Below are 26,255 nucleotides of genomic sequence, written 5' to 3'. Positions count from 1 at the left end.
GAGCGTTTGCGGTGTTCTTTTCAGCCAGTCTGCTCTCATGTCAAATATGATTTTGCCTTCTGATATGGCCTTCGTGCCCCAAGAAATATTGGCTTGCCCTAAACATTTATTTTGAGGTCTGATGAGGTCGTCTCAACTGAAGCCTTTAAACTACGTGCTAGAGAATGCCACAATACATACAAAGGGGGAATCAATTGCAATCTGCATTTAATTTGAAGTTATTGGACTAATGGTTACTCTATATTACAGGACACATGTCATCCTGAGGTCAGCAAATTAAGAAAGAAATGCATACAGCAATGATAAAAAATGCACTTTAACTTGTTAAACCGCCTGAAAGATAAGGAAGAAATAAAACTTGCATCCCACACCACAATAGACAAGATCCCACACAGGGGATGCTATTTTCATGCAGGTTTAAAATAAGAGATCACAGTTACATGATTTCCTTGGATTTTCTATATACTGTACAGAGGGGAGAGTGGGGGCCATTTATTTTCTTCACTCGACTACGTTATTGTTCTCATTTAAAATATACATGTGTACCCTTACAGCGAAAAATTTCTGAATGAAATGGTTTTCAAGTCTGGTTGCATGGAGGGGGGCAGGAAGGGGGAGGAAGTAGGGTTAGATGAGCACACACAGCACTCACCCTCTTTCCCTTTGAACCTCTCCTGATCGTATCTGTTGTATGCGGCTGGCACGGGCTGTTTGTTTCTTATGGACGGGTCCTACGGGGAAGGAGGGAGAAAGTGCACACAATTGATACAACTCGGAAATCTCGAAAAAAGAAACACAGGCAATGGCCATATATGGTCAACAGCGAGAAAACAATATCATTGGTTGATCCGAATAGGTTAATCGTGTTTCCTTTCACGTGGTTTTCCTTTTTTAGAAACGTAGGCCAGGATTCATTGTGCATTTATCTTCAACTTTGATTGGCAAATAAAGGAAAGAATGCAGGTTTTCCAAACAGTTTTCAGATACCCAGTTTAAGGGGTTTATTTTGCCGATTGCTGGACTCAGAAACTGTTTCTAAAGGGGGAAAAGAAACCGTGTTGGTTGAAACCATGCCTTAATGTGACCCGCCTCAGCAAAAAGCCTACCTCAAATGCCAGGTCTCTTTGGAAACACGTCCTCCAGAAGAGTTTAATATACATATTTCATGAATACTATCTGACAGCATTGTAATATGCAACGCACAGACATCAGAAGGCTACATGCCAGCCCTAACACCATAGGAGAGAGAGCAGCTCAGCAGAGACCCAACAGTGTCATGTCAGTTCCTGCTTTTCAAAAGCACTAAATAAGGACTTCTTTCTTTCCCCCGTCATTACAAGCCGCAATTAGACATGTATGATGAACCGCGATAATGAGACCTGAGGAAAAACAAGCTGCCCTCAATTAAAAATAATTTGCGTCACACTAAAAAAAAGATTCCATTTCAATGCCAAAAATGACTGTGTAATCTTAGGGTTGTAGCTAGGTAAGCTGTTTATCTTAGTTGACTTAGTTACTGCACTCCTGCCTACTCAACTATTGCCTGTATTATTTGCATAGACCGCTTTGTTGCTGTTTTTGTTTATGTTGATCAGAATAACCTACAGGGTCCAAGTTAAACTATGCGCTCGCTCCCTGCACTTGGAACTGTACTTCCCTCTAGGGTTTTCAACACACTTGTTCCTGGTTATGGTTATACACTTTGTTGTACGTCGCTCTGGATAAGAGTGTCTGCCAAATGCCTGTAATGTAATGTGATGTACTGGAAAAAAAAAAAGTAAGAAAAATGAAGGAATGGGCGGCGGACGAGGAGTGCGGGGGGGACATGTCGTACGCACCACCTGTGTGGCGTTCGGCGCCGGCCTCTGCTCCGGGGCCCGGCCCTCCTCCCTCGCCTTCACCGACTGCAGAATGGCGAAGATGTTCTTGGAGAAGTTCTGCAATAACAAAGAGTGATTAATGAATTCATATTTGATCCTCGGTGCCCTGGTGGGGGGGGGGAAGGGAGTCACAACTACAGCAGTTTCCCTGCCCTCGTGTGTGTGTGCTTCCCCCCCCCCCCCGCCCACCCCCCTTCCTGCCCACCCCCCTTCAACAACACTTCCAAGAGCAGCGGTTCTGTGCTGATAATCAAGTCACCCGCATTGCAAAGAAATGCTGACATTATTTATTATAATTAACCCAGCTGTCGCCTGGTAATAAATACACCGCTCCACTTTGGTTCTACCACTGAGAGAGAGAGAGAGAGAGAGAGAGAGAGAGAGAGAGCTCTGTGAAGACAAATGACTTTCACCACAACCAAGTATGAAGCAGGCGAGGAAATTAAGTTATATTTTTGAAGTTATTCTGGGGTCATTTTCTTTCACAAATCGTGATGCTAGGCTACGTGAAACGAAATGCGTTTCCGCATGCAGCACTGCTGCACAAATTTGACATCATTTGTTGGTGTGGTGCCGGTGTTGCAGTTTGCTCAAGAGCTGGACCACTGCCCTTTCACGACACAAACGCAGTTCTCTCTTGGGTGTGGTCCCTGCCACTCAACCTGAAACAGCACAATGTGCCAGCATTGCGGTATTAATCAATGCCTGCACTAGAACTGGACCACTTCCTTTTCACGATCGAAATGCCGTTCCTTTGATGCCTGGGTGCGGCCCCAGCAGCTCAACAACTGATAAAACTAGTTGACATTATACCACTCAAGTTATTTCTTTGCAAATTTCAGCTGTGGTTACATGCATCAAGCATGTTATGTAAACTACGTTCTTTAAATCTACTACTTAAAGATGGCAGCAAATTAAAGGGCTGTTCTAAAAGCAGTTTTCACCGTTCAACACTTGACAGAATCACAATATGCTTCCCGAATTAAACCATGTAATATTTATATATTACATGGTTATTCAACAATATAGGGAGTGTGTGGTGTGGTCATATATGCTAGCATGAATGCAGGATATTCCGTTTCGTATATTTTTTTTTACTTGTGTGCAGGATTACGACTGTTACGGCTCACGGAAGTCAGTGGTACTGACCTACCAAGAGGTTTAAAAAAGATTTAAAAGGCGACAAATCGACTTAGTGCTACTTTCTGAGAATATTCCCTCTCAGAAATACGCTGTAGAATAACACAAGCATAAAAGCATTTAACAACAGCAGGCAAAGTCACATGGTCATTCATAAATTTACAAAGAGCAAGTCTGCCCCCTGCAGGAAGAAACAGCTTTTGCATGGAATAAGAAAAATCTAACTTCTGCATAGAGAGACAAAGGGGAAGGGGGACCCTATGCCATCAAACATTGACAAAGACACAGCTTTACCATATAAACAAACTTCAGAAAAAATGTATTAACCCCTAACAATCTAACCATATTCAGAAAAGCCATGCCTGAATGAACTGTACAAGTAACAAAAAAGTTAATAGGTTATTTTATTTTATTTTTTTTACTTTTTTGAAATTGCGCGCGCACCTGCCAAGAACGGCCAGGCGGCAGGTTAAGGTGACCAATACTTTTTTTTTCTTTTGAAAGGCAGCGAAAAACGATGGCAATATCCCCTGAGGAAGACGGCAGCCTGGGATTTACAGGGCAGGTATCGTGTCAATTCAATGAACTGTTTTTTCATGGAAACAAGACCAGGTTAAAACCTTGTATATGGCTGGACCGGCCGATCAACGGTGACGTCATACCTTGGCCAACCAATGGTGTAACTTCATCACCAACTCAGTCACAGACATTCGCGTTTGTAGGGCTGGCCCCGCTGTTGCGGTCCAGCCAAAAAAGAGCCTCTATCCTGATATAGTTTCTCACTTCTTCGATAATGTGGAAAGTAGAGGGTTCCAGAAAACAAGAAAACACCTGCATAATTTACAAAAAAAGAAAAAAGCCACACTGGTCGTTTCCGCCAAGATAAGTTATTTTATTTTTTTGTAATGGCTGAGCACTGCCAAGCGTCGCTGCTTCGGGGAGCACAGAACTAGCAGAAGTGCCTCGTCATCACGGCCTACCTGGCGAAGGCCCGGCTGGGGAGGAGACTTGAGGCAGAAAGCGACTTGTCCTAGGTGCGCGCCCGATCAGTTCTGACAGTGAGGGGAGAGCTTTTTAACCTACAAGACCTTGGGAGGGCCGACGCCGAGAAACATTTCCTTCATCATCTGAGGTGACGCCGCGGCTTTTCCCAGTTCTTAAACCTGTGGTCCTGCGGGTTTCTCCTATAAAAGGATCACGGTGCGGTTTTCTCCAAAGAAAATGTCACCCTGTGGTACTTTGGCTGACAAAGTACACGAAGTCTACTATAACATTTACGTACAGTGCCGGTGTATGGAGGTAGCAAATAAAATCAACAAAACGTTATACATGTCAGCGTGTGTGTGTGCGCGTGTTCATGTGTGTGTGTGTGCCTGTGTTTGTGTGTGTGTGTGTGTGTGTGTGTGTGTGTGTGCGTGTGTATGCATGTGTGTGTCTGTCTGCGTGTTTGTGTGCGTGTGTGTGAAAGTGTATACATATTTCTGTGTATTAATCTTGGGACAGATCCCATGAAACCATAAACCCACGGACTGAAACTAATATTCAACATCTGCTCCGGTTATTAGTATGGGCCCAATTCCGGCGAGGGCCGGGTGCATTTTGGACGGATTCTCTCCCCCCCCCGTTTCCCCGCAGCTTAAACGGTCCGGTCGGTTAATTAGCCTCGCGCAACTGTGCAACTCCCAGAGCGCGCCGCCGTGAAATATGCAAAAGAGGCGAGCGAACGTTTCGGCTAATTAAGTAATTAGGAGGGGAGGCTGGCTCCGGAGCCCGGCCCTCCCGGAATACGGGAAGCACGCCCCCGCTGTAAAAGAACAATAATGAGGCCTTTAAATCAGGCCCCTGTCACCGGGAAGCCTTAAAGGGGCAGGCGCGGCGGCGAGGAAACGAGTCCGCGCTGGCGGAGATTTAATCCTGGAGTTACGGCGGGACGCTGGCGCCGCTGCGATTGCTTCGCCGCTGGCTCGCTCGAGTCGTACGGGGGACAGAAACGGCACCCTGGCATTGGTTTCTTTCCAGTTAAAACTTGGGAGGGGTTCCCTGACAGGACCCACATAATGACGATACATTTCGAGCAAAAAAAAATCCCGGATTTAAATTTCAGACCGACGTTACCCAATATGTAATTAACATGGCTTTTTAACACGTTTCAAACTGACTGCCAAGCGCAGAGTACAATTCACGTTAATAGTGCAGTTAATAGGCATGTAAGAATGTTAACGGGACTGCTGTCGCTTGATTGGCTGGCTGCCTCTACCATTAGCCAAAGATCTGGCTATACGTACATCTCATCTGCATTCTGTTCGTTCTCCACGCGGTGAGTGGCAGACAGTGAGATGGTGCGAATGTTTGAGAGATACTGTTAGAGGAGATGAAAAATATCACCAGGCCACACGGGCTGCTGCCACGCACGAGGGCAGAAGGTGTAATCACCCCGACGGGCGCATTCTGTGGCGAAAATTAACCCCCCAATTCACAATCCGTGTGAGTACGTTGCGCAGGAAGAAAAAGGCAATTACTTCCTGTGGATAATTCATAGGTAGGGTAATAGAGAAGCGTACTGTGCTCACCAAAAAGCAAGGAAGGAGGCTTCCGATTGGTTCGGGGGGTAACGGCGCTTGCCGTCGTTACCCGGCTGCGAACTGGGACGTGGCGACTTGTCACCGTGCAGACGGGGGTGTGTTCAAGTTCGGCAGGGTTCCTGAGGATACCGCCGCATTAGGTATTCCCATCAACGCGGCGCGTGTCCACGGGCCAGCGCTCGTCATCAGAGAGAGATAAGCCGCTTCTGCGATTAGCCCACGCAGTCTCCAGCCCTGAGGTCTGGCACGCGGGGTGTAGAACAGTCACCGCCAACATGCAGAGGAACCACAGCTAGACACACAATTGCAAGATGCCGAACTGGGCGGAAAGAAATTTATGAAATCGAGGATTTGTATATACTTTGTATATTTTTTTTTTGTTTTTTTTTTCTTTCTTTATGCGGGAACTCCTTCCCAGAAATCCGACGCGGGGCGTGACAGACAGATGGCTTTCTGATGCTGTGCGTTTCAAGCCGCCGAACGCGATTCCGAACAGACGCGGAAACTCGACAGGCTGGCGAGGCGGGCGGCCGTGTCAGCCTTACTCGGATGCTTTGGGCACAGCGTCTGACTTATAATGGGGGAGGGAGTTAAAAAATGAATACCCTGGGCTGGGGAGGGACGCGGTGGGCTGGCGGTGGTCAGACCCATGGATTTTACAGCGCGTCCATCTACGACAGGGCTAATAATGACTGATTATGCGCTCCTGCAACACTGTCCACTTAGCAGAATTGCAACACTTGGTAATCAAGCCCGGGGCAGAGGGGGGTTTGATCAATAGCAATTACAACTACGCCCCACCTCCAGTCCCCTCCCCCCACCCCCCACCTGTCTGAAACACTGCAAACTCTCAGCAGAAACACAGGAGTGCGGAAAAACAATGCCGCCCACACTTTAGGTTGTTTAAGATAACGGGCAAAATGACCGTATTTCCTTCACCTCCAAAACACTGGGCATGAGGACTGTGAAAATTGAACATGAACAAGTTCTGTATTTAATAGTCTCCAACCGGAGACATGCTCAGAATCGTTAATTCTCAGTTAATGAGCAACAGGACTCATGGCGACCACATTTGGAATACTGCACCACTGTCACGTACAGACAATCAGCCTTCAATGAGCTATAATAATATTCCTTTGCAAACAAACATGAATGATGTGATGCAGTGCTTGTTGTCCTGCAAAACTGTAAGAATTTGAAGCAGTTTGTCTTTCCTGCTTAGTTTTTCGATCCACGTTCTCATTTGACCACAGCATCAGAGTGATTTCATTCAGCATGAAAAAGAGGACTCCTGACTGTATTTAGCATTTAATATAAATGTACCAAAGGCCAAAGATCAAAAGCATTGTGACATCACACCTGTGATCCTGGTCTTGGACCATTAGAAGGGCATGGCTAGCATTGTGACATCACACCTGTGAGCCTGTTCTCAGGCCATTAGAAGGACATGGCTAGCATTGTGACATCACATCGGTGAGCCTGGTCGTGGGTCATTAGAAGGACTTGGCTAGCATTGTGACATCACATCTGTGAGCCTGGTCTTCTGCCACCAGAAGTATGCAGCTTGCATTGTGATATTACACCAAGGAATCTGGTTTTGGGCCATGAGATGGACAATGGCTAGCACGGTTTCATCACACCTATGTGCATGGTTCCAGGCCATGGCTGCCTTCCATTATGGATGCATTCTAGTTAGGATCCATGGCAAAGTACCATATTGTATGTCATATGTATTCCAAACTACAAGTATACATACATTAAGTCCATGCTAAAACTGCCAGATGTGTACTTCAACAACAGACAGACCCTGAATTGTAAACATGCATCAATGCATACTTGTATGCGTTTTCTACTCCCAGAGATCATTGCACTAAGCATACAAACTATCGTTTAACATAGTAAGCACCAGCAAGGAACGTGCTTTCAGGTTTAACAGTTATGGAAGTACCTTATTGATTTCAACAAATTTCTAGTGATCATAGCTAGGTAACGATATTGACGCTGGAAAGACTGTTAGCTTGCCTTGGTGCCCTTTGGCTAAATTTGTGCAGCAGATACAGATCTGTTCTACCATATCCACCATTTTTCCTTCACTGTGTCTGTGGCTCCTCCCACCTTTCCGCTGCTCTGCAGGATGGTGGTCCTCGTCCTCCACACTCGCTCTCGACTGACGATGTCCCTGGTGACGTCCACTTCCGCGTCCACGAAGCTCCTCTGCTTCAGGGTGATGTCGTCGTCCAGGTCCGTTTTGATCGTCGATCGTTTCTTGGCCATGATTTTGGCTTTGATGGCGGCGATTTTCTCCACGGACATGGCTTCGGACAAAGACCTGGATTTGGAAAAAGGAGGTTAACTTCACTCAGATGAAGCAGGGCCCCAAAAACACAATTCCATATATTTTAGATAAATAAAAAAAAAGTTTTAAAACAAAATTACAGCGCAAAACTTCACAAGAAATGAAAATGCCCTTATTTCATTGAAATGCTTCAGTTTACAAAGCTGTTCGGGGGAGGGAGGAGAAACAGTTCCATCTAGTGGCCAAACAGGAGATTGAATTTTCTTTCAGTATCGTCAACATATCCTAGGAAAATACCAAACCAAAAAAAACTTCTTCCCATTTTCCTACCCCATTTAGCATTCAAACAGGAAAGACATCAATTTCAGTTGTGCGCTGAAATAATTAAATACAGCTCAGAAAGAGACATTTTAATTTTCAGAAAAATGTAAATATTATCATGAAAAACATGGCCAGTGTAGCCTTTCCCAAATTTATTTCAAAACAGCAAATCGTTGATTTGACTGACTATTTTCAGTACTTTGGTGTTGAGCCAAACTACTTTCCACATATCAAAAAAGCAATAGTTGTCCCTTTAAGTTCTTTCAGTAAAAAGTACAAAGGCCAGGTTCTTCATAATGGTGAATTTTGCTGACCAAAGCAACAGTACATCTCTCTGACTTATTATAACACTATTTGGACAACAATGGAGTTCTATGACTTCTGGTATATCAGCATTGGCCACATGGACAATAATTGATAAAAAGTTGGACAGAAACATTGGTTTTAGTCTTTTCATAGGATATGCTGACGATACTGAAAAAATAAAAATGACTGTTCTTGTCCTTTAAATATCTGGGGGAGGACAAAAACCTGTCCAGTTACAGATGTACAGGCAAAACAATCGGGTCAAAGAGGGTGACCAGAGTAAAGTGCTAGAAATATAATGAAACCAAGGACAAAACAACAACAAAAACAAATGGACAATTCATTTCTAATACCACGTATTTCATAATAACATTTAAAAAAGATTTTTTTTAAATCCACATATTTAAATTGACCTCCTAGAACTCCAAAAAATGAGAAATTTACATTTGCAATTCAAATGTTACCCTCTCTCTTCTTGAGATATTAAACATAGTTAAAATTTGACTTTGAGGCCTATTCCAATTATACAACAGACAGCGAATGTAAAAATACTTCCTTCCTTCCACATTCACCCTACATTCAAACAATTATTCTTGGTGCGAAGTCCATTTATTTTTGTGTGCGTCCACGACATGCCAGCCAGTTAACTTTCATTAGTTCCTTAGCCTGAGTCTTAAAAAACTTCAAGATAATAATTTTGTTTGAAAATGAACACATGTGGACTATTTAAACTGGTGACTTTGATGTTGTTTCAATTTCACGCGGGGAACGGCAAAGACTGAGAGGGGTGTCTAACCTCCTGCATCGCAATCTTTCACAGCCATCTGTTTCACAAAAAGATGATTGAAAGCCAAGTCCCATACATGCGCCTATCTGGCAGGGAACATTCCGGAAGAGCGAAAAAATACAAAGACCTTGGACAGGAAAATTGAATTGTCATTGAACGTGATGGTGCATGACTGTTTAGTGAGGGGGGAATGTCTTATGAATGCCATTAACAGCGTGGTATGAAAGCCAGTGGCTCGGTTCTAATCTTGGATATGTATTGAGCAAGTTAAGAAGTTTATTATCCGGAAATTATTACTACTATTATTATTTATTTTGTTAACACCATGAACGATTTAAAAAATACTCATAACCATGTTCTTTTATTTCTTCCCATCGCATTTCATACAAACAAGCAGGGATGACTTTCATCCAAATGTTTAAGTATCACCAATGATTCTTGCATACCCATTCCCTTTTAATGCCAAATATATGCTCTCCTGCCAAGTGCAGTGCAGTATACAATTTACTCACCAAAGATTGCCTGAATTGTAGCAGGTCTTGGGAAAAACAAATTTTACATAGGGGACTCCGCTAGCAATAAAATGGCTTGTAATTGCGAATTATTTTGCTCATAATTATTCCGTAATTACCAGGCTATCGAGTACAGCAGAGCTTTACACATTGTCATCAAAGGACTGTGTCAAATAATTTTGATGGGAGTCATCACACATTGCCGTTAAAAAGCCTTGACTGCCGATGCCAGCCCAACGGGGAATGGAGGTAAACTGCAATGAAGTACAGACATGTAGAACACGGTGCTACGGAAGTGCGCTGCTTGTGGGAAAACGGGGGACTCGGACCTGATCTGGTCGGTCTGTACGATGCCTTCCTTGTGTCCCTCCAGGCGGGCGGCAAGACGCTCCTTGTCCAGACGCACTCGTTCTTCATCCTGGCGAAAGGAACACCGCACGTTCGTTCAGTGTACCGGTGAAAAGGCGGCTGAGCATTCAATGTATCGGCGCATTTTGTCATGAGCGGGGCCTCTGTCTGCGAGGCAGCTAACCGTTTTACTTTGAGACCGCTATATATATTCTTTTCCCTTTTTTATGAGCCAAGTTTTGCCCGGCGACAGTGCTTACATTTTCAAGTGCGTGTGTGATATTCCTCGATTCGCCATGGAAACGAGTCAAAACACAGTTGTTTTAGGCTTTCGCCTCCTCCCCCATGCAGCAAAAACACCAGAGAACCTGGCTTGAAAACCATAATACTGCAGGCTCTACAACTATGAGGCTTCTACTGTACACCTTAAGCCTGATTTGTACTTGTGCGTTGAATCTACGCCGTAGGTACGGCGTAGCTGCGTTCCCTACGCTGTAGCCTGACGCGCACCTCCCCAGAAATGTAACCACACGTCGCGGCGACGCAGACCGCAACAACAGCGATTGGTCCGCTTGGTAGCATCGCATCTTCTCCTACGCATTTCCAACTAGCGTTTTGGCGATGTATTGCAAAGCGACGCAGAAAGACCAGTGCACAAGTATAAATGCTCACAACGGCGTAGGCTACGGCGTAGGCTCTACGTAGATTCAGCGCAGAAGTATAAATCAGGCTTTAATATGATAGTAACCCAGAACTATGCGCTTCTGTACAATCATCATTATGCACATATCACTGCGTTCTTGTTATAGCCATTGAATAGATCTATCACTACTACCAAAAGAAGGTCATCAAACACGGTCAGAAAAATGTGCAGAACAAGACTGAGATCTTTCAGTACCTCCACTCTTGGCTTTTTTGCTTCTGACGAGACTTCGTCTGCTGCTCTTTTAACTGAAACCGAAAAAGAGAAAACGGGATCAATGCCAGTGAAGCAGGAAAACATCCAAACCTGTGCTATTCTCTAATTGCGTTGGGATCCGAAATGTTGATACTGATGCACGCAGGCGAAACAACCCCAAATAGTTTTGACAAGTAAAGCAACAAACCTATTTGTACAGTGCATGAAAGCTCAAAAAAGCAGTACCAGGTATTAGTATGGATTCTAAGTATGGACTGTCTAACCCTTCAATACATTCAACAGCCATACAGTTCACTGTTTTTCTATAACAGGCCTGTTTCATTACATAGATTTGTTTTTCATGGCCTGGCTAACCAGCGGAACTAGAAGGGGAAGAACAAATGGATTCTGTGTTTTGTCACAATGCAGCTACGATTGTGAACATAACTGAATGTAAATTACAGTAATTTGCCATCAGTGATATTAAATTTACAGCATACTTCTTGCACTCAAAGTGATGGGTCTAAATCCCAAACAGGTGTGCTCACTGTTTGAGATGCTATAAATACAGAGACCCATCTACAAAAGCTGTCAGTGTGCTGCCAAAATTCCTCTTTTCCTTTATAAGAATGCAGACAGCCAAGCAATGCTTTAATACAGAAATTCAGTACAGATACAAAAGTACACATAAAACACTTAGCATAGTGACACTATTTCTTTGTTGTGGCGCCATCCATCTTCACAAAGGTTATATTTAGCTAAGTGTATCCACACAGGGGAAATGCCAACAGATGCAAGCAACCCTCAGACAACTCTGTGGTTAAACAGCAATGCCACCCTGCTTACAGAGGTCCTTAAACACAAACAACTGCTGCAGTATGAAACGGCGTTTTAAAAATAAAAACAATCAACAACTAATTTGTTCTGACCACATACCTTGCGTCGGCCTTTGCAATCCAATTTCTATTGGCGCACTTCTGTCGATACTGGCTGAAGTTGCTGGAGGAAGGAGAAGGAATAAATTAAGTAAGCAAGTCTTACAGGAACATTTCTTTTTAAAATATGTGCCACACATATTCACACAGGTGTTTAAATTATTGCAATTATTTTAAATTCATAATTAAAAAATCGAAAGCTTTGTTAACACTTACAACTTTCTCCATTGAGATAAGACAGCAAATCCTTTCGATCAGGTCTTCTGACTACCGGAATGCTTTCTGTCTGATGGAAGAGAAACAAAGACCACTTTCATAAGGGCAACGCATTCAGGGATTAATGGACCATAAAACACTGCAACGTATTCTTAAAATACTTACAGTTTAACTTGCAATAAACAAGCATTCCCTCTGTAACTAAACAACTGCTGACTGACCACACAATATTATAATTAAACAAGTGGGAGGGAAAAAGTTGATACATTTAAGACAAAAAATTTAAAAATAATAATAAAAATAATAAAAACAATACATTTTAAAGAGACAAAAGTTTGTGTAAATTGTTCGTGTGATAAATTAGGTCACAGCTTTATAAAAGTTCCACTTACTGCTGCCCTTCGCACATAGGCCGGGTGAGAGAGATGCACGTTGTTGAGGAGGAAGAGGATGGAGTCCAGCGTGTAGTACTCCTTGGGCTGGCCCTCCTTGCCAGTTCTATAATATTAAAATCACATTTGTATCATTCTTGAATAAACAGACCAGCAAATAGCAAGAACTTCAGTTTTCCTGTTTCGTGTCTACTACACGACTTGACCAGAACTGCTTAAAGCTTTGCTCTTTTTATTTTGGTCCCAAAGCCTACAGATGAAAAATATATGCAGAAAAAACAGCTATCGTCGGGAGGTTAAATAATCTACTACAACAAACCACCAAGCTCGGGCTTTTCACTAGCGGGCTGAACCGAAAACAAGTTAGTTAACATCTGCAAAACTTTTTTTTTTTCAGGTACGCACCCAATTTAGCGTTAGTTTTACAATATGACCAAGCAACCAAGCCAAAAAGCCAGTTCCAGCCAACTTATTTAAACGACAGCTAGCTTCCCAGCTTCACCTACAGCGCAAATGACAACCACGATCTTGCTCTGAACTATGGTCAGGTTGGTAGCCGTCATGACAGCGTGCATACTCGCTAGATTATGTTGGCTATGTTGTTGTTGTCGAACGTGACAGTCGAGGAAGGCAGACTGAGCATGAAAACGGTGAGCGCTAAATCTCCCGACCGAGCTAGCTAGCCGCACTAGCTAGTAAAAATAAGATCACCAGCTACTGATCATTACTGAGCATGAGGTTGAAATCCTAAAATTAAATGAAGCTATGAACTAAACGAATACACAGTGCAATGCTCCAACTAACCAATAATTAAGCACGCTACCACATAACTACAGTGCGAGCTACTTAGCTCGCCAGCAACATCGGACATGCTTGGAGATAGGAAAAGTTTTTTTTTCCTGGTCACAATGTGTAATACAATATAGGCAGCTGCTACAAGCGGCATTCACATACCCCCAAATGACATAGTTGGTTTTGACATTTTTAGGCCAGGAGAACTCTCCGAAGATAACTTCATCACCCTTGGCGACGATTTCTTTTTTCTGGATGTTGTATTGACGAAGAACACTCAACACGTCCGCCATCTTCAATAGTCTTCGCAGAGTGAAATTGCTAGGCCCCCAAGTACTCTTCAATTGAGAGTGGTCGTGCAACACGCCTGATCAAAAATCAAACCACTGGCCGTCATACGCTTTTTGACATTAGTGTGCTTCAAATGAGTCAGTTGACCTTATATGTCATTCAATACACGTTATAGACACATATATAATACAGACATAATGCATACGCTCAATAATTGCATGTGTGCGGCTGAACTCTATTCTGGAATTGGAACAATATCTCAGGCATACTTCGAACCGAATGTTTGGGATCCCACTACAGAGTTGAAACGTGGGCGTGGTTATATTTTGAGGGACTTATTTATACGGAAGCAAAAACTCCATTTACTTCTTTTCACAGAGCCTTGAAAGTCGAACCTGAAACATAGGCAAACAATTGTGCGTTGATTTGTTACCTTGTCGTTATACTTTAAACTTTCAATAAAAAAAGTCGAACAGTGAAGGGCTGCTCGGGCATTCCCGAACCTTGGATAGGCATGAAACTCTGCCGGCTGAATCATCACCTCAAAATTAGCAATAGCGTTGGAAAAATGTGTATTCTTTGAAAAAAGGCAAGGGTACAAGGCTGTTTATATAACTTTTTTTTTGAAGACGCATAAACTACAAGTCCCGAAGCGCAGCTCAGTTTTCTGGAGGTGAGCCATTTTGCCGAGGTAAAGTTAGTTAGACCCAACAACGATGACGCTACCTGAATCCGATCTATGATCCGCTTCCACGGGCGCTGGTCATAGGCTGTAGCCAGAGCCGTGGCTAACCCTATCACCATAGTAACAGGCGCCAATATTCATGGGTAATGTAGTATTTTAAATATCTAACAAAAACATAATACTAAACTATATTGGAAGACTTCGTTACGGATGGCCACAACATCAATATATCATAAGTAATGTGGAAGAGTCCAGTTATTCTCTGGTGCATAATATTGCAGTCTTTGCTGAGATCAAAGTCTACAATCTGGACAATATGTGTAGAAAACCAAGTCTGGAACGCTTAACCCTGTCCATGTTTCCTCTCTATTGTGTTAGCTATAGATATAGAATGGATAGATTTTTAGGTCTTGAAACTGAAAGCTGTAACATGCTTGCAAGAAGGGAAGCCATATGCTTCCAGATTTTTCTAATTCTAAGCTGGAAGCTGCTTTATTTCATCAAGGGTACAAGGTCATGCTGTTTTATGTGAACATATCTCGCTAGGACACTCATTCCTAACATACACTACATTTCCAAAAGTACCGAGAACAGCATGGCTAGTAAAGTAGTGAACTCCCTGTAGTTGTGTAATTGCGATGTCTGTGTAGTACACTTCATGTGCAGGCAGTGCAGGGGAACCACCGTGTTTGATAAGACAGAGGACTCACCAATAAGATGGAGACTGCCATTCCAACAACCTCCTCCCTGAGGCACATCCCAATGACCATACTTCTTCCTGTGGGGCTGCCCAGCACTGGCATTGCCATTATTCTATACCAGACTATAATGCACACAAGTAGTCGGGGAAGCCCTTTCTCCAGCAGTCTGAAAGTAGGTGCTAGGAAGTAGTGGAGTGCGATGGCATAAATTAGTCCGATGAAGATCACAGAAAAGGCCCTTTGGTTCCCTTTGAAGACAATTCAATTTAGCTGGAGTCTTTTTGGGCAATCTTTCAGCTGTACAAAGGTGGTGAGGAGTCACAGTAATGAGCCAGCTTGAGGGGTATTTTCTGATGTGGGGTCTGGGGTAAGTCATTTCTTTTGGCATGAGCCTGATATAATGAAAAACATCCAGGAAAAGCCGATGTCTGCGCTTCTTTCAGGAACATTTAAAGCTTCTGATTGAAGTGATTAGGCCAACACTTCCCTTTTCTTTTCTGTCTGATACAATGTCCATGCACTCTGAAGGAGCTTTGCTCCAAAACACATCAGTTCTTATTTTTCCCTTGACTTTAATAAAACATTCCTAGAAGAGTGCAGTCCTTAAGCCGTATTACTTCATAATGAAAAACATATCTACCTATACTGGCCGGTGCTTTAAAGGTGTTTGGCAATATTATTCTTCCTCCAGGATGAGAACTTCTATTCCATAGCGCATATGAATGCATTTTATCATAAGTCTGTTAGGTAAGATAAAACAGGTAGCTAGCAATACCAAAAAAACAAGCAATTGTCGTATGCTAACACTTGATTAAAAGAAAGTAAACCACAAGAAAAGCAGTAGAGGAAAAGGATGCAGGAGACAGAGGAAGGAGTATGAGTCTCTCTCCTGTTCCTTTAATTAGGGCACCAAATGTAGGGAGAACATTAGCAAATGTTAGCAAAACAGAGACACTGATTTACAAATCTATTTCAGATTTATTAACAGTTTGGGACATCACATATCTTCCAACGGATTCTTATTTGCGTCAACATAATTAACTGTTTCAGTGTTTCAGCACTTAGTTTAAAAAAGACATAGCTAGCTAGCTTAGCAAGCTACATGGATAATATATAACAATTTAGGCAGTAAACAACATCTTATATTTTGGCTTGGTCTCTGAATTACAATGTCTTGCACACGAAAACCTTTAATGTAGTGCCAGTAAATGCTTGCAATTCTCTACACCTTACACAGATTTTAGAACACAAAAACCTCTTGTCCAAAACAAATGACTTATTTTAAAAATGGTAGCTACATGTCAGTCAAGTTAAACTGAACAATCAAAGCGGTAGCTAGCTACCTATTACAACTCAGCCCTCTAACATTTGTGTTCAGGTGAAAGAAAAAATCAACCCTATATAACATTTAGCTACGTCCACAAATGGTGGCAGGAGGTAAAATGAGTGAATGAATGTGCACAAAATAAAAACAAACTAAAGTGGACCCTGAATACCTACAGCATACACAGAGCAGGAAACATTAGTAACCACTATACAATACAACATGCACATAGCAACTTTACAGTACGATGTCACACACAAAAAAGTTACTATTTTGCTAGTGTTGGACAAATATTTCACAATTAATCCCAATACAACCACCAATGTTGCATTATGGAGGTAAGAAAGATTAAAAAGAATCTGCCCTGTGAATGTTCACTAGTTGGCTAGCAAGCAAAAGCTATAAAGCTTGCCGGCACATTGTTATATATATATTAGGAAGATCGAATGAGAGCAAAGAAGTAAGGGAGCTTAAGGCTAAGAAGAGGATTCAGTAGGAGGTAGTACTGCTTTCCAAAAACAGAGGCACTATGTTCAGCAAAACCTTCATTCACAGAATTTCAATTCAGTTTTTCAATATTTGCAGTAGGCAGATTGGTTCAAATTGAATAGGAAAATTTCATATCTCAGAACTGGTTTGTAAGGTACATCCACACTGTGCAGGAGTCCTGATAAGTTGATTTGAATTTGTAATGGTTTCACACCTAAAATAGGTGTATACACTGACGGTTAAATTTGTCATTTCACTTTGACATTCAATAGAGATAAAATATCAAGTGCTGGACCTTTAAATTTGGATATGCATAAGCTGTGCGTGGAGTGTGGAGTTGCTCACTGAAGTGATTTAAGCCTTTTTTCAGAGCAGGTTTACAACATGCATTCTTCAGCATACCACCCACTATGCAAACTAAGATTTTAAACACCAGTGCCTCAGATTCATGAAGTTACTTGTCCATCAAATTCAGTGCATTTTTTCTAACATGCTATGAAGAAGTAAAATGAAAGTTGCAGGTCAAACTCAGATTGACCCTGTATGTATTGCATGCTCGTCGGCAACAAACTAGGCCGACTGTGTGGAAACCAGCCTTATGAAAAAAAGGGATATGTTAATCATATCTGCAAAATAATTAATACAAAAAAGATGGTGAATTGAGAGAACAGGTTCAAAGAGGACCCATAAATCACAGTTAAATGGTCAGACAATTAGTATTGTCTACGTAGGGGTCGATTTAATAAAACAGGAGTCATTAACAAAGAGTTTGGTTGGTTTTGACAAAAGAGGTAATTTTACCTTGAGTTATTAGTCTGAAGTCATTGCATGAACTTCAGCTATTGTTCTATGACTGAATTGACTCCTCACTGTAAAGCATTACTACTCATCTTCTTTATTCAGCCATGTTTGAAGTATAAAGCATTTGAATTTAAAATACAGTTCTGAAGTCTTACAGAAACTTTATAAAGGTACATTCAGTTGTATCTGTTACATCTAAAACGTAGTGAAATACTACTGGTACATTAGTTTAAATTAGTTTTTGCATAACTAACATTCTTACGCTTCCTTCTAAGTGTTTTTACTTTCTTATATATACTACAGTATGTTCCATCTTTCCCAGCAACCTTAATTTGACCAGATAATTAAAGAGCTTGATTGGAACATTAGAAAAACAGTACAATGATGGAAAACACAACTGGTAATGCATAGCAAACATTACACTGCTGAGAATGAATGGATGGATGTAAACAGAACATGAAAAGACAGAATTAGAAAAGGAATTCACTGCCCCTTCCAAAGACAAAGTTGCTATGGTTCTTGGCATAGAATGATTTCTGACTGTGATTCCTTATCAAATGGATTTTTTTTAAAAAGAGAGAAAAAAAAAAAAACATCTCCTGACCTATTAAGCATTTAACAGGAGTAATCTGCTCCCTCATCTAAGCCCTAAAATGAGCTTGTCCCCCTCAATCTGTTTGAACTAAGGGTATGACAATGTAGAATAATAGTGTTGATAAAAAGTAACACAAAAGAGCTGTCTACAGTCATCTCTTAATTCCTATTATATTAGAATAACAACGTCATAATGTGCTAGAGTTTTGGCTCTGTACTCCATATTGGATTTGAAATGAAACTGTAAGCAAGGGGTTAAAGGGCAAGCTTTAATTTGGGGGTATTTCCATCCATATCGGGTGAATGGTGTCAGAACTACAGCCCTTTTCATACATAGTCCTCCCATTTTAGGGGAACAAAAGTAATTGGACAATTGTCTGCTCAGCTGTCTCTTGGCTAGATGTGCGTCTTTGCATCATTAGTTCATGCAAACGAAAGCTAATGAGCACAAGAAAGCTAGAATTGATTCTAGGTGTGGAATTTTCATTTGGAGTCTGCTGCTGTTGTCTCTCAACATCATGAGGACCAAATAAGTGGCAAAGCCAGTAAAGCAGGCCATCATGAGGCATACAATGAGAATAAATCAAGCAGAGACACAGTAAAACACTGGGTTTGTCAAAATCAGCTGTGTGATACATTGTTAGTAATGTAGGGAAAATACTCAGTGTCTTACTCAGTGTCTGGCAAATTAAAAAAGGTTGCACATTTCAGCCAGTTATTGAGTGCAGCCAAGTGGGGGGGACTATGTATAAAACATGCCGCAATTCCTACACGGATCACCCGATATGGATGTAAATACCCTCACATTAAACCTGACAGTCTGCACGCTTATGTCACATTCATCATTTCATTTCACATCCAATGTGCTGGAATACAGAGCAAAAATAACAAAAATTGTGTCACTGTCCAAATACTTATGGACTGCACTGTACATAAAAAAAAACTACAGAAGCATTGTATTAGCTTACAAAATAAATGTTTTCGGCACACAAACCTTCATCGATAAAGTGTTAATCTTTAGCAGCACACACATACCATTTTAGCTGAAAGATTTGCTTATTAGACAACCTACAGATCTCATTTCTTTGCCATTATATCAACTTTCTAAAACAAAATCCAGACCTACTCTGGAACCCTCCATGAAAAATTACATTATGATGTAATTTGCTGCTGACCCCACCCAGCCCCTAATCACATTTCATTACATGAATGTCTTACACTTAAATACACAAATTTGTCCAGCCTGCTGGACCTTAAGAAACCGTTTAAATCGAAACTTCCTTCTTCAATGAATAAAGTAAGTGCTTGACAGATGATTCACTTTACAATTTCACGATTTCTTTGTTTTGTTTGCAAGGGTTTAGTGTTTCTTTTTTGTTTGCTTTTCTGGGTACAGTCCTTGACAAAATTCAGTTCACCTTACAGTTCCGTTTGGTGCTTGTCCATTTTTTGAGGTTTAATTTTTATTTTCCTCCTCCTGTCGTCTCTCAAATGAGATCCAGCACAAAGTTGTTGAGGACTTCCAGAGCCCCAGAGTCAAAACCACACACCTCCAGCATGCCTCGGTCGTCTGGGTCTGCAACTCCAAGGCTGTTTGATGTGAGCCCACACACTATCAACTTTGAGAACACTCCCATTTTCTGCAGTTAAAATAAGCAAATACATCAAGTGAATGTCATACAAATTCCTTTTTCTTGCTTGTTCTTAAAAAATGAAATAATGCTCTTGATAAGCAAACTAAAAGTGAAATGAAACGAGGATTATTGGGGGGGGGGGGGGGTGGACCAAAGGCTGAATCAATTTTTAAAATAAACCATTAATTATATACATTAATATACATAAACAGATTCATATTATTTAGTGAATAGTTTTGAACAGTAAGGTTCTTATCTGGTTTTAGGTTCCCTGAAAAACACTTGCAAACTTACACATTAGAAACAATTTAAAAACAAAATGACTTAAAGGCATACCGACTTTGCTGACTTCAAACGTGCATGAAGTCAGCGAAACTGCATAAAAGGCAGATTGCCAGTGCATCATAGATATGCCTTAGCATGGTTATGTTATCATATTTTCAAGATAAAAATCCTGCATAGTATGCCTTTAAGTGATTCTCTCCACTACGTACTTGTCTGTGCAGCTTCAGGGCCTCTACCGGGTGGACATTCCCAAACCAGGTGTCGTTGTTGGTGAGAACGATAAAAACATCTGCTACTTTGCCCTTTTCTGTAGCCCACAGGACTGGAAGAGCACAGTCTGTACTAAGGCTGGGAATCTGAGAAAAGATAAACACAAAACAGTTACATGTTTTAAAAACCTAACTCTAAAAACCAGTATCTTTACACGGGCAAATCTTTTCTTTTTCTTTTTTTTTTCAAGAAAACAAGCTGGCAGGTTTATCTCCACTCCACTTTTTTGTTCCCAAATTGACCATAAGTCAGTGCTCATTACTGGATCCTCTGCTCTGCATTAAGGCAGACTGAAACAGTAGTACACCATTTGTACACAACTTACTCAGCCCTTTGATTGCATTTAGAACAAACAAATCAAAATTCAAATTTTATTTTTATTTTTGATGCACATTCTCACCTTCACCAATTTTTCTGTTACCTCCATGAGAGACATGTCAGCAGTGACAGGACAGGGAGAGACCGCTCCTTCAGAAAAAACAAGGATCTGGGAATCCACCTCGGTTCGCACAACAACCTTCAACAAATGATTTCAAATGCAAATTAGATGCACATTGCCACTGCAAAGCTCACAATCTCCATCTCATTTATACAGACTTGAAATAATATGGTTTGTGGGTCAATTTATATTATTTTTTGCAATGGTGATAATGGAAAAATAATCAATTATGACAAAAACCCTTGCTAGTGTTTAAGCATTACTGTTCCGCTAAATTTAGATATTAATGTACTTTACTTATGTTGTTGAGTATGCTAACTATGCTTTTTTGTGTGCTATATAAATGTGTGGTACATAAATTGCAACATAATGGATAAGGAACTGGAGAGTGTGTATGTTCAATTCCCAGGTGGTGTATGCTTGATTTAACTTTGCTTTCTGCATTTATCCAGCTATATAAATGGATTCTCCATAAAATAATAAGTCCCTGTGGATAAGCGTATCTGCTACAAGCCTCAAATGAAAATGTAAATATTGATATCATAATAAGAATAGCTTCTGATGAGTTCCCACAATCTGACCTTGGACAGTGCAAATTGCACATGAAGTAAGTGTGGAATAGTCCTTACACAATAATTCTTGAAATAGAAGGGCTACAAGTTTGAATCCAAGGAAATTAGGAACACTTTTACTGTTGTACCCACTGAGAAAGACAGTTCTCATGCCGCCGTACATATTTGCAATGCGTAAAAATGTCATCCTGTAAGCATGGATAAAGAGGTCTGCTGATCTCACAAATTATATAAGGAAAGAATGTGGGAAAACCTCACCCGATTGCTGATTAGTTCTGTTATGGACACACTTTGGCCTACCATGCTCATAGCTGCGGCTATGGTGGCTGCATTGATGGGACTCCCCAGCCCTGTAGTGTTCATTGGTGCGCTGACATCCACGCCCACTACAAACCGCTTCCCAGTGGCTTCAACATTCTAAGGATAAAAAGAGGTTCAATAGCAAGTGTTGGCAAACATTCAACAGAGTTAAATGAGATGCTAGATGTGGAAATACAACAGCTGTCTTGAAGCCTTTCAAGATGTATACATAAAATCCTGGCAAAGAGAAGAAATTTTCACAAGACTTGTTCATTAGCAAGTTGCCTGGCACTTAGTTCTTAGGTGATGTTTCCAGCCACGGTCTAATTAGCGTTCCAATCAAGTAGTGCTGTGACAAAATAGTTTTTGTTGGAATTATTTCCTTCTTTCTTTTTCTCTACAAAAGAGTAACACACAAATGGTAAGTCATAGAGAAACCATATACAGCGGGTAGGGTGCTATGGCCCCCCACTACTCAAGAAAGGTGTCACACATGTATTGGACAGTTGGTGGCACTATAACACATATATACATTTTGACCCATAACATCTAAACTACACGTCCAATTTATGCCACATTTCACACATGTATTTGGGCATTCCAATTTCATTGGCACTACCCACATCTACCATCTTGATCTAACACCATTTTGTTTTATATGAAAAACGTTTTTTTGTTGTTGTTTTTTTTCCACTGAAGCTTTCTTATTATTGGTCCCAGTCAAACCAAAATTGGTATATATTATTTCAGAAGACTGAGATACACAAACATGTTATTAACAAACTAAATCACTACAGGAGTCTCACTCAGTAACATTCGGTAACATACAGGACATATGTATTCTGAAAAACAACAAAGAAAGCTTCCATTATCAGTACAAATGAAATATGTGGCAAGCAAACACAGGCTAGTTTGGCTGGGGGATGATGCTCACCAGAAAACATTTGTAAAAGGCTTTGTCCAGTGCTTGGATGATGCTTTCGTCTGGTTCCCACTTCAGTTTTCCTCTATTTCCATGACCTTTCTTGTAGGTTTGCGAAGCCACCAAGATGTGGAAGGGATGAATTTTAGCCTGGAGTTGTGAGAGACAAAACATGTTATAAATTTTACATTACTGCTGTTTTAAATGTAATGCAGCATTTAATGAAAATGGCTAAACATAATTAGGAAGATAAGATTTTCATTTGGAGCTTAGTTATGGTGTTATATAATCATTGATATTATATTTATTAATATAATTATTGACAATATTCTCAACAAAATTCTCACTTATGTGACTGTGTTGCAGGGACGAGTACTTACAGCCATCTGGGGACTTTTAGAAATATCAGAAACAAACACCCTGAAATTGCAATATCAGTCTCAACCCATGAAAACAGCACGGAAAATCTCTTAATCGGCATACGACCAATCGACTGTCGGACAAATTCCAAGTGGACAAATTCCATACCTTCTTCAGCACAGAGTCATTCTGGAGTCTTTCACAAAGAGCTGCAAAGTCAGAACTTCCAGGTTCCAGGACCTTGTCAGCAGTCATTTTACCCATGTTCCGCAGCACTTCAGCCACTGGCATCTCCTTCAGCAACGCCTTCCAGACCTAACAGAACATAACAGGAACTAAAAGCATCTGAATGACTGGATAACTGCCTTGCTATGTTCCACATATGGACCTCAAAAACACACACAGTGTAGGAGCATATTTAAATAAAACAGAAATGTACATAATTGAAATAATTAGCAGCAGACAACTGCAAACCTCTTTGGATTTCAGGTGGTTGGTCAGTAACTGTTCTCTTTCCAGCCTGTGCTCCTCTATAAGATGGACAATTTCCAACTCATCCTCAGAGTGTTTAGCTTTCTCCACTGCCTCCAAGTATTGGATAACTTTGGTGGTTTCCTCAGTGTTCTCCTTATCGCCATATGATTTCTGCACCTCCTTCCATCCTTTTGTTACATACTTACTGATCACCGCAATAGCTGGAAAACAAAGCCAGCAGTTAGTTAAAAGGGAACCTTGCCTTTTTAAAAATGTATTTATGCCAGCAATTATGCTTAAACAACTCTGGTGCTTAGGCTTCTCGAGAAACAAGGGCAAAAAACAGCAAAACCTGCTGACTAATGAGGCTCGAAGAACATGTTCCTGTGATGTGTTATTTTCCAAAATTATAAATACATTCCTGCTTGGTGTGTCTGGCTGAAATCAGACTTGAGAGAACTAAGAGAAGAAGAGAAATAAAGAAGACCAATCTCTTCATTTGAGGTACTAGTGTGCAAAATTGATTTTTGTCTTTAACAATAACAAAAAAGTTTACTTTTACCTTCATTTGCAGGCTTCATGTGAGACAGTCTCAGTAGGTCCTGGTGCGACCAACCTGCCCTTTGCTTATACTTTGTAACAGCCAGTGCCAGACTCATTGCGTCTTTTTCATTATACCAGTCCGCAACCGCTTTCCGCAATGCTCGCCCCCATATGCCGCATTTCATGCCTTCCTTCAGATCTTTCTTGAACTGGACGAAGGTGAACAGGTGCGTTGGAAGGCGACAGATGTCCTTCAAGGCCTTGAAGGCGGCCTGCTTGGTTTTAACATCACAGTGCTGAGAGCAAACAGCAAGAGCAAAAAGAGCAGGGTTTGTCTTTGATGCTCTGCAGTCAAGGCTGAATTTCTTTATTTCCTGAACCACTTCGCAGCCTCTGCCCTCCTCTATTAGTCGCATCAGCACTGTTGCGTTCTCCATGCCAAGCTGGTGGTCCTTCATGCTGTATGTACCTGCTTCTGATCCGAAGCACAAAAAACGACGCAGTCGGGTCATGTCAGTTACTTCCCAACTGTGTCCACCTGCAGGATTGTGTGCCTGTTGTTCAGCATTGAAGGATTGCACCTGCGTCACCATGCATCCAGCAGCCTCCATTTCTTAAGAGTTTCTCTAATTGGGAGGGGGGACAAAACAGAAAAAATGAAAAACTATCATAAATAAACTAAATCAATCTCTGACAATTGTGTACCCAAAACATGGAATTCCACAGGTGAAAAAACATGTAATTACACAGGGGCCATTTGATAGTAACTATGCACATGAAACAGTCGAATAATAGATGCATTTTGTTCTACTGTATGTAAATATCATTCTTAAGCAACAGAAGGTTATGGTTGAACTGAAGCATCACAGAAATTCTGTCATCCTGTGCTCTCACTTCACCATAACACAGGAAGCCACCCAGAAGAGAACACAGCCCTCATTGGTGTCTAGAGACACCCTCCAACCCGTCCAAGAAAGTTTTCGCATGGCGTCATCCGCCTGGTGACTTAAATGCAAAAGAGCAGCTTGCAAGCCAAGAGCATAGCAAATCAAAATGTAAAAACTCGCCAGATTATATTGTTATCAACTTGGCTAAGTATACGCAGATTCGGTGTACTCACTGTTGGTGCTGACAATTATATGATGTCCGCAAGATGAAATAAAAATCCCCGTTGATAGGTAACGTTAGCTGCACAGTTTTCCAACAACAGATAGCCCGAAAGTTAGCTTGCATATCCAATTAAAGTTAGGACAACTGGCTATCTAGTTAGCAGGTTTGATAAACCTTTTTGAAAAAGCAACGCACTGACGTTATATTTATCTTGCAAACAAATTCCCGCGGTTCATTTGAAACATGACAGCTGTATTGGCTGCAAAGACCGACAATGTGGGTATACAAGTTCTGACAGTGCTAACGACCGGCTTGGTATTTCGGAAGACAATAGGAATAGTGGTTAACTTGGTAGCTGGGATGACAAGGCTAGCGAAGCGACACCACAAAGGCTTCACCATTCGTGATTACTTGCGAGTGAACTGACAATGTTTTCAGGACAGGAACACAGAGCCAGACCTTAGATAAACAGCTAGCTATGGTGCTAACTGGAGATTACACTGATTATGCTGAGCTAGCGAGCAACCAAGCCACTGATTAAAGCTTAGCAATTGATGATTATGCTGGCAGAATATCCCACATTATATAAAATATAACCGGCGATAGCAACAAAATGTACTTTCCATCACTTAAAACGACATCCTACCTCCAACACGCAATTGAATCCGTTAACTATATTTTCCTCCAAGAAGAATATAGCTATTTCTAGCTAGCTATATATTTAGCTAGCTATATTTTCCCGAACATAGGGGCCTCCCTGGAATGGACAAAACCGTGACAACAAGCAGCCGCAGTGGTTGCTGGGAGAGGATAGTGCAGCTGTTGTTCTCAGAATGCACACGATGGTTGAGTACCACTTCTGACAGATTCATGTGATCTGAAAGAAAGGAATCATATCATCGGACGATGAATTCGTGTTATTTTATTAGGCTCAGTACCCTTATTGTATATGCATAAACTAGAACTGAATATTCAGTATTCAGTGTTATGTATTTGTCTCCACCACTGCGTTCTACAATCGGTACTACTACTATGAATAGATAATAATAATAATAA

The 26,255-nt window shown here is 41.3% G+C and overlaps 2 protein-coding genes across 3 annotated transcripts in view; both read right to left on the bottom strand.

The window, feature by feature from the left end:
• The window catches only part of cdc73 (cell division cycle 73, Paf1/RNA polymerase II complex component, homolog (S. cerevisiae)), a 64,889-nt gene extending 51,156 nt beyond the window's left edge, over window positions 1–13,733 (bottom strand). Inside the window, exons 1-9 of the mRNA XM_064338521.1 lie at window positions 13,568–13,733; window positions 12,614–12,719; window positions 12,222–12,291; window positions 12,007–12,069; window positions 11,071–11,123; window positions 10,154–10,242; window positions 7,718–7,931; window positions 1,839–1,937; window positions 653–731 (exon numbers count right to left, since the gene is read on the bottom strand). Coding sequence (XP_064194591.1) covers window positions 653–731; window positions 1,839–1,937; window positions 7,718–7,931; window positions 10,154–10,242; window positions 11,071–11,123; window positions 12,007–12,069; window positions 12,222–12,291; window positions 12,614–12,719; window positions 13,568–13,698 — 904 coding nt within the window. The 5' untranslated portion in view covers window positions 13,699–13,733. The remainder of the gene's footprint in view (window positions 1–652; window positions 732–1,838; window positions 1,938–7,717; window positions 7,932–10,153; window positions 10,243–11,070; window positions 11,124–12,006; window positions 12,070–12,221; window positions 12,292–12,613; window positions 12,720–13,567) is intronic.
• A 2,224-nt stretch (window positions 13,734–15,957) lies between these two features.
• ro60 (Ro60, Y RNA binding protein) lies at window positions 15,958–26,006 on the bottom strand. Of its 2 annotated transcripts, none has more exons than XM_064338519.1 (9): window positions 25,846–26,006; window positions 24,109–24,715; window positions 23,547–23,767; window positions 23,241–23,387; window positions 22,725–22,862; window positions 21,791–21,907; window positions 20,880–20,996; window positions 20,419–20,565; window positions 15,958–19,930 (listed from the first exon to the last, which is right to left on the bottom strand). In XM_064338519.1, exons 2-9 carry the CDS (start codon window positions 24,698–24,700, stop codon window positions 19,778–19,780), a joined length of 1,632 nt encoding a protein of 543 aa, XP_064194589.1. In that variant the 5' UTR covers window positions 24,701–24,715; window positions 25,846–26,006; the 3' UTR covers window positions 15,958–19,777. The 2 variants fall into 2 exon arrangements, with proteins under 2 accessions (XP_064194589.1, XP_064194590.1); XM_064338520.1 differs by lacking the exon at window positions 25,846–26,006 and adding an exon at window positions 25,210–25,832.
• Between the last annotated feature and the right edge of the window lie 249 nt (window positions 26,007–26,255).

Source organism: Anguilla rostrata, chromosome 6 (assembly GCF_018555375.3).
Source record: "Anguilla rostrata isolate EN2019 chromosome 6, ASM1855537v3, whole genome shotgun sequence".
Classification (NCBI taxonomy): domain Eukaryota; kingdom Metazoa; phylum Chordata; class Actinopteri; order Anguilliformes; family Anguillidae; genus Anguilla; species Anguilla rostrata.
The sequence above is the reverse complement of the archived record's forward strand: the minus strand, read 5'-3'. Positions and strand labels throughout refer to the sequence as shown.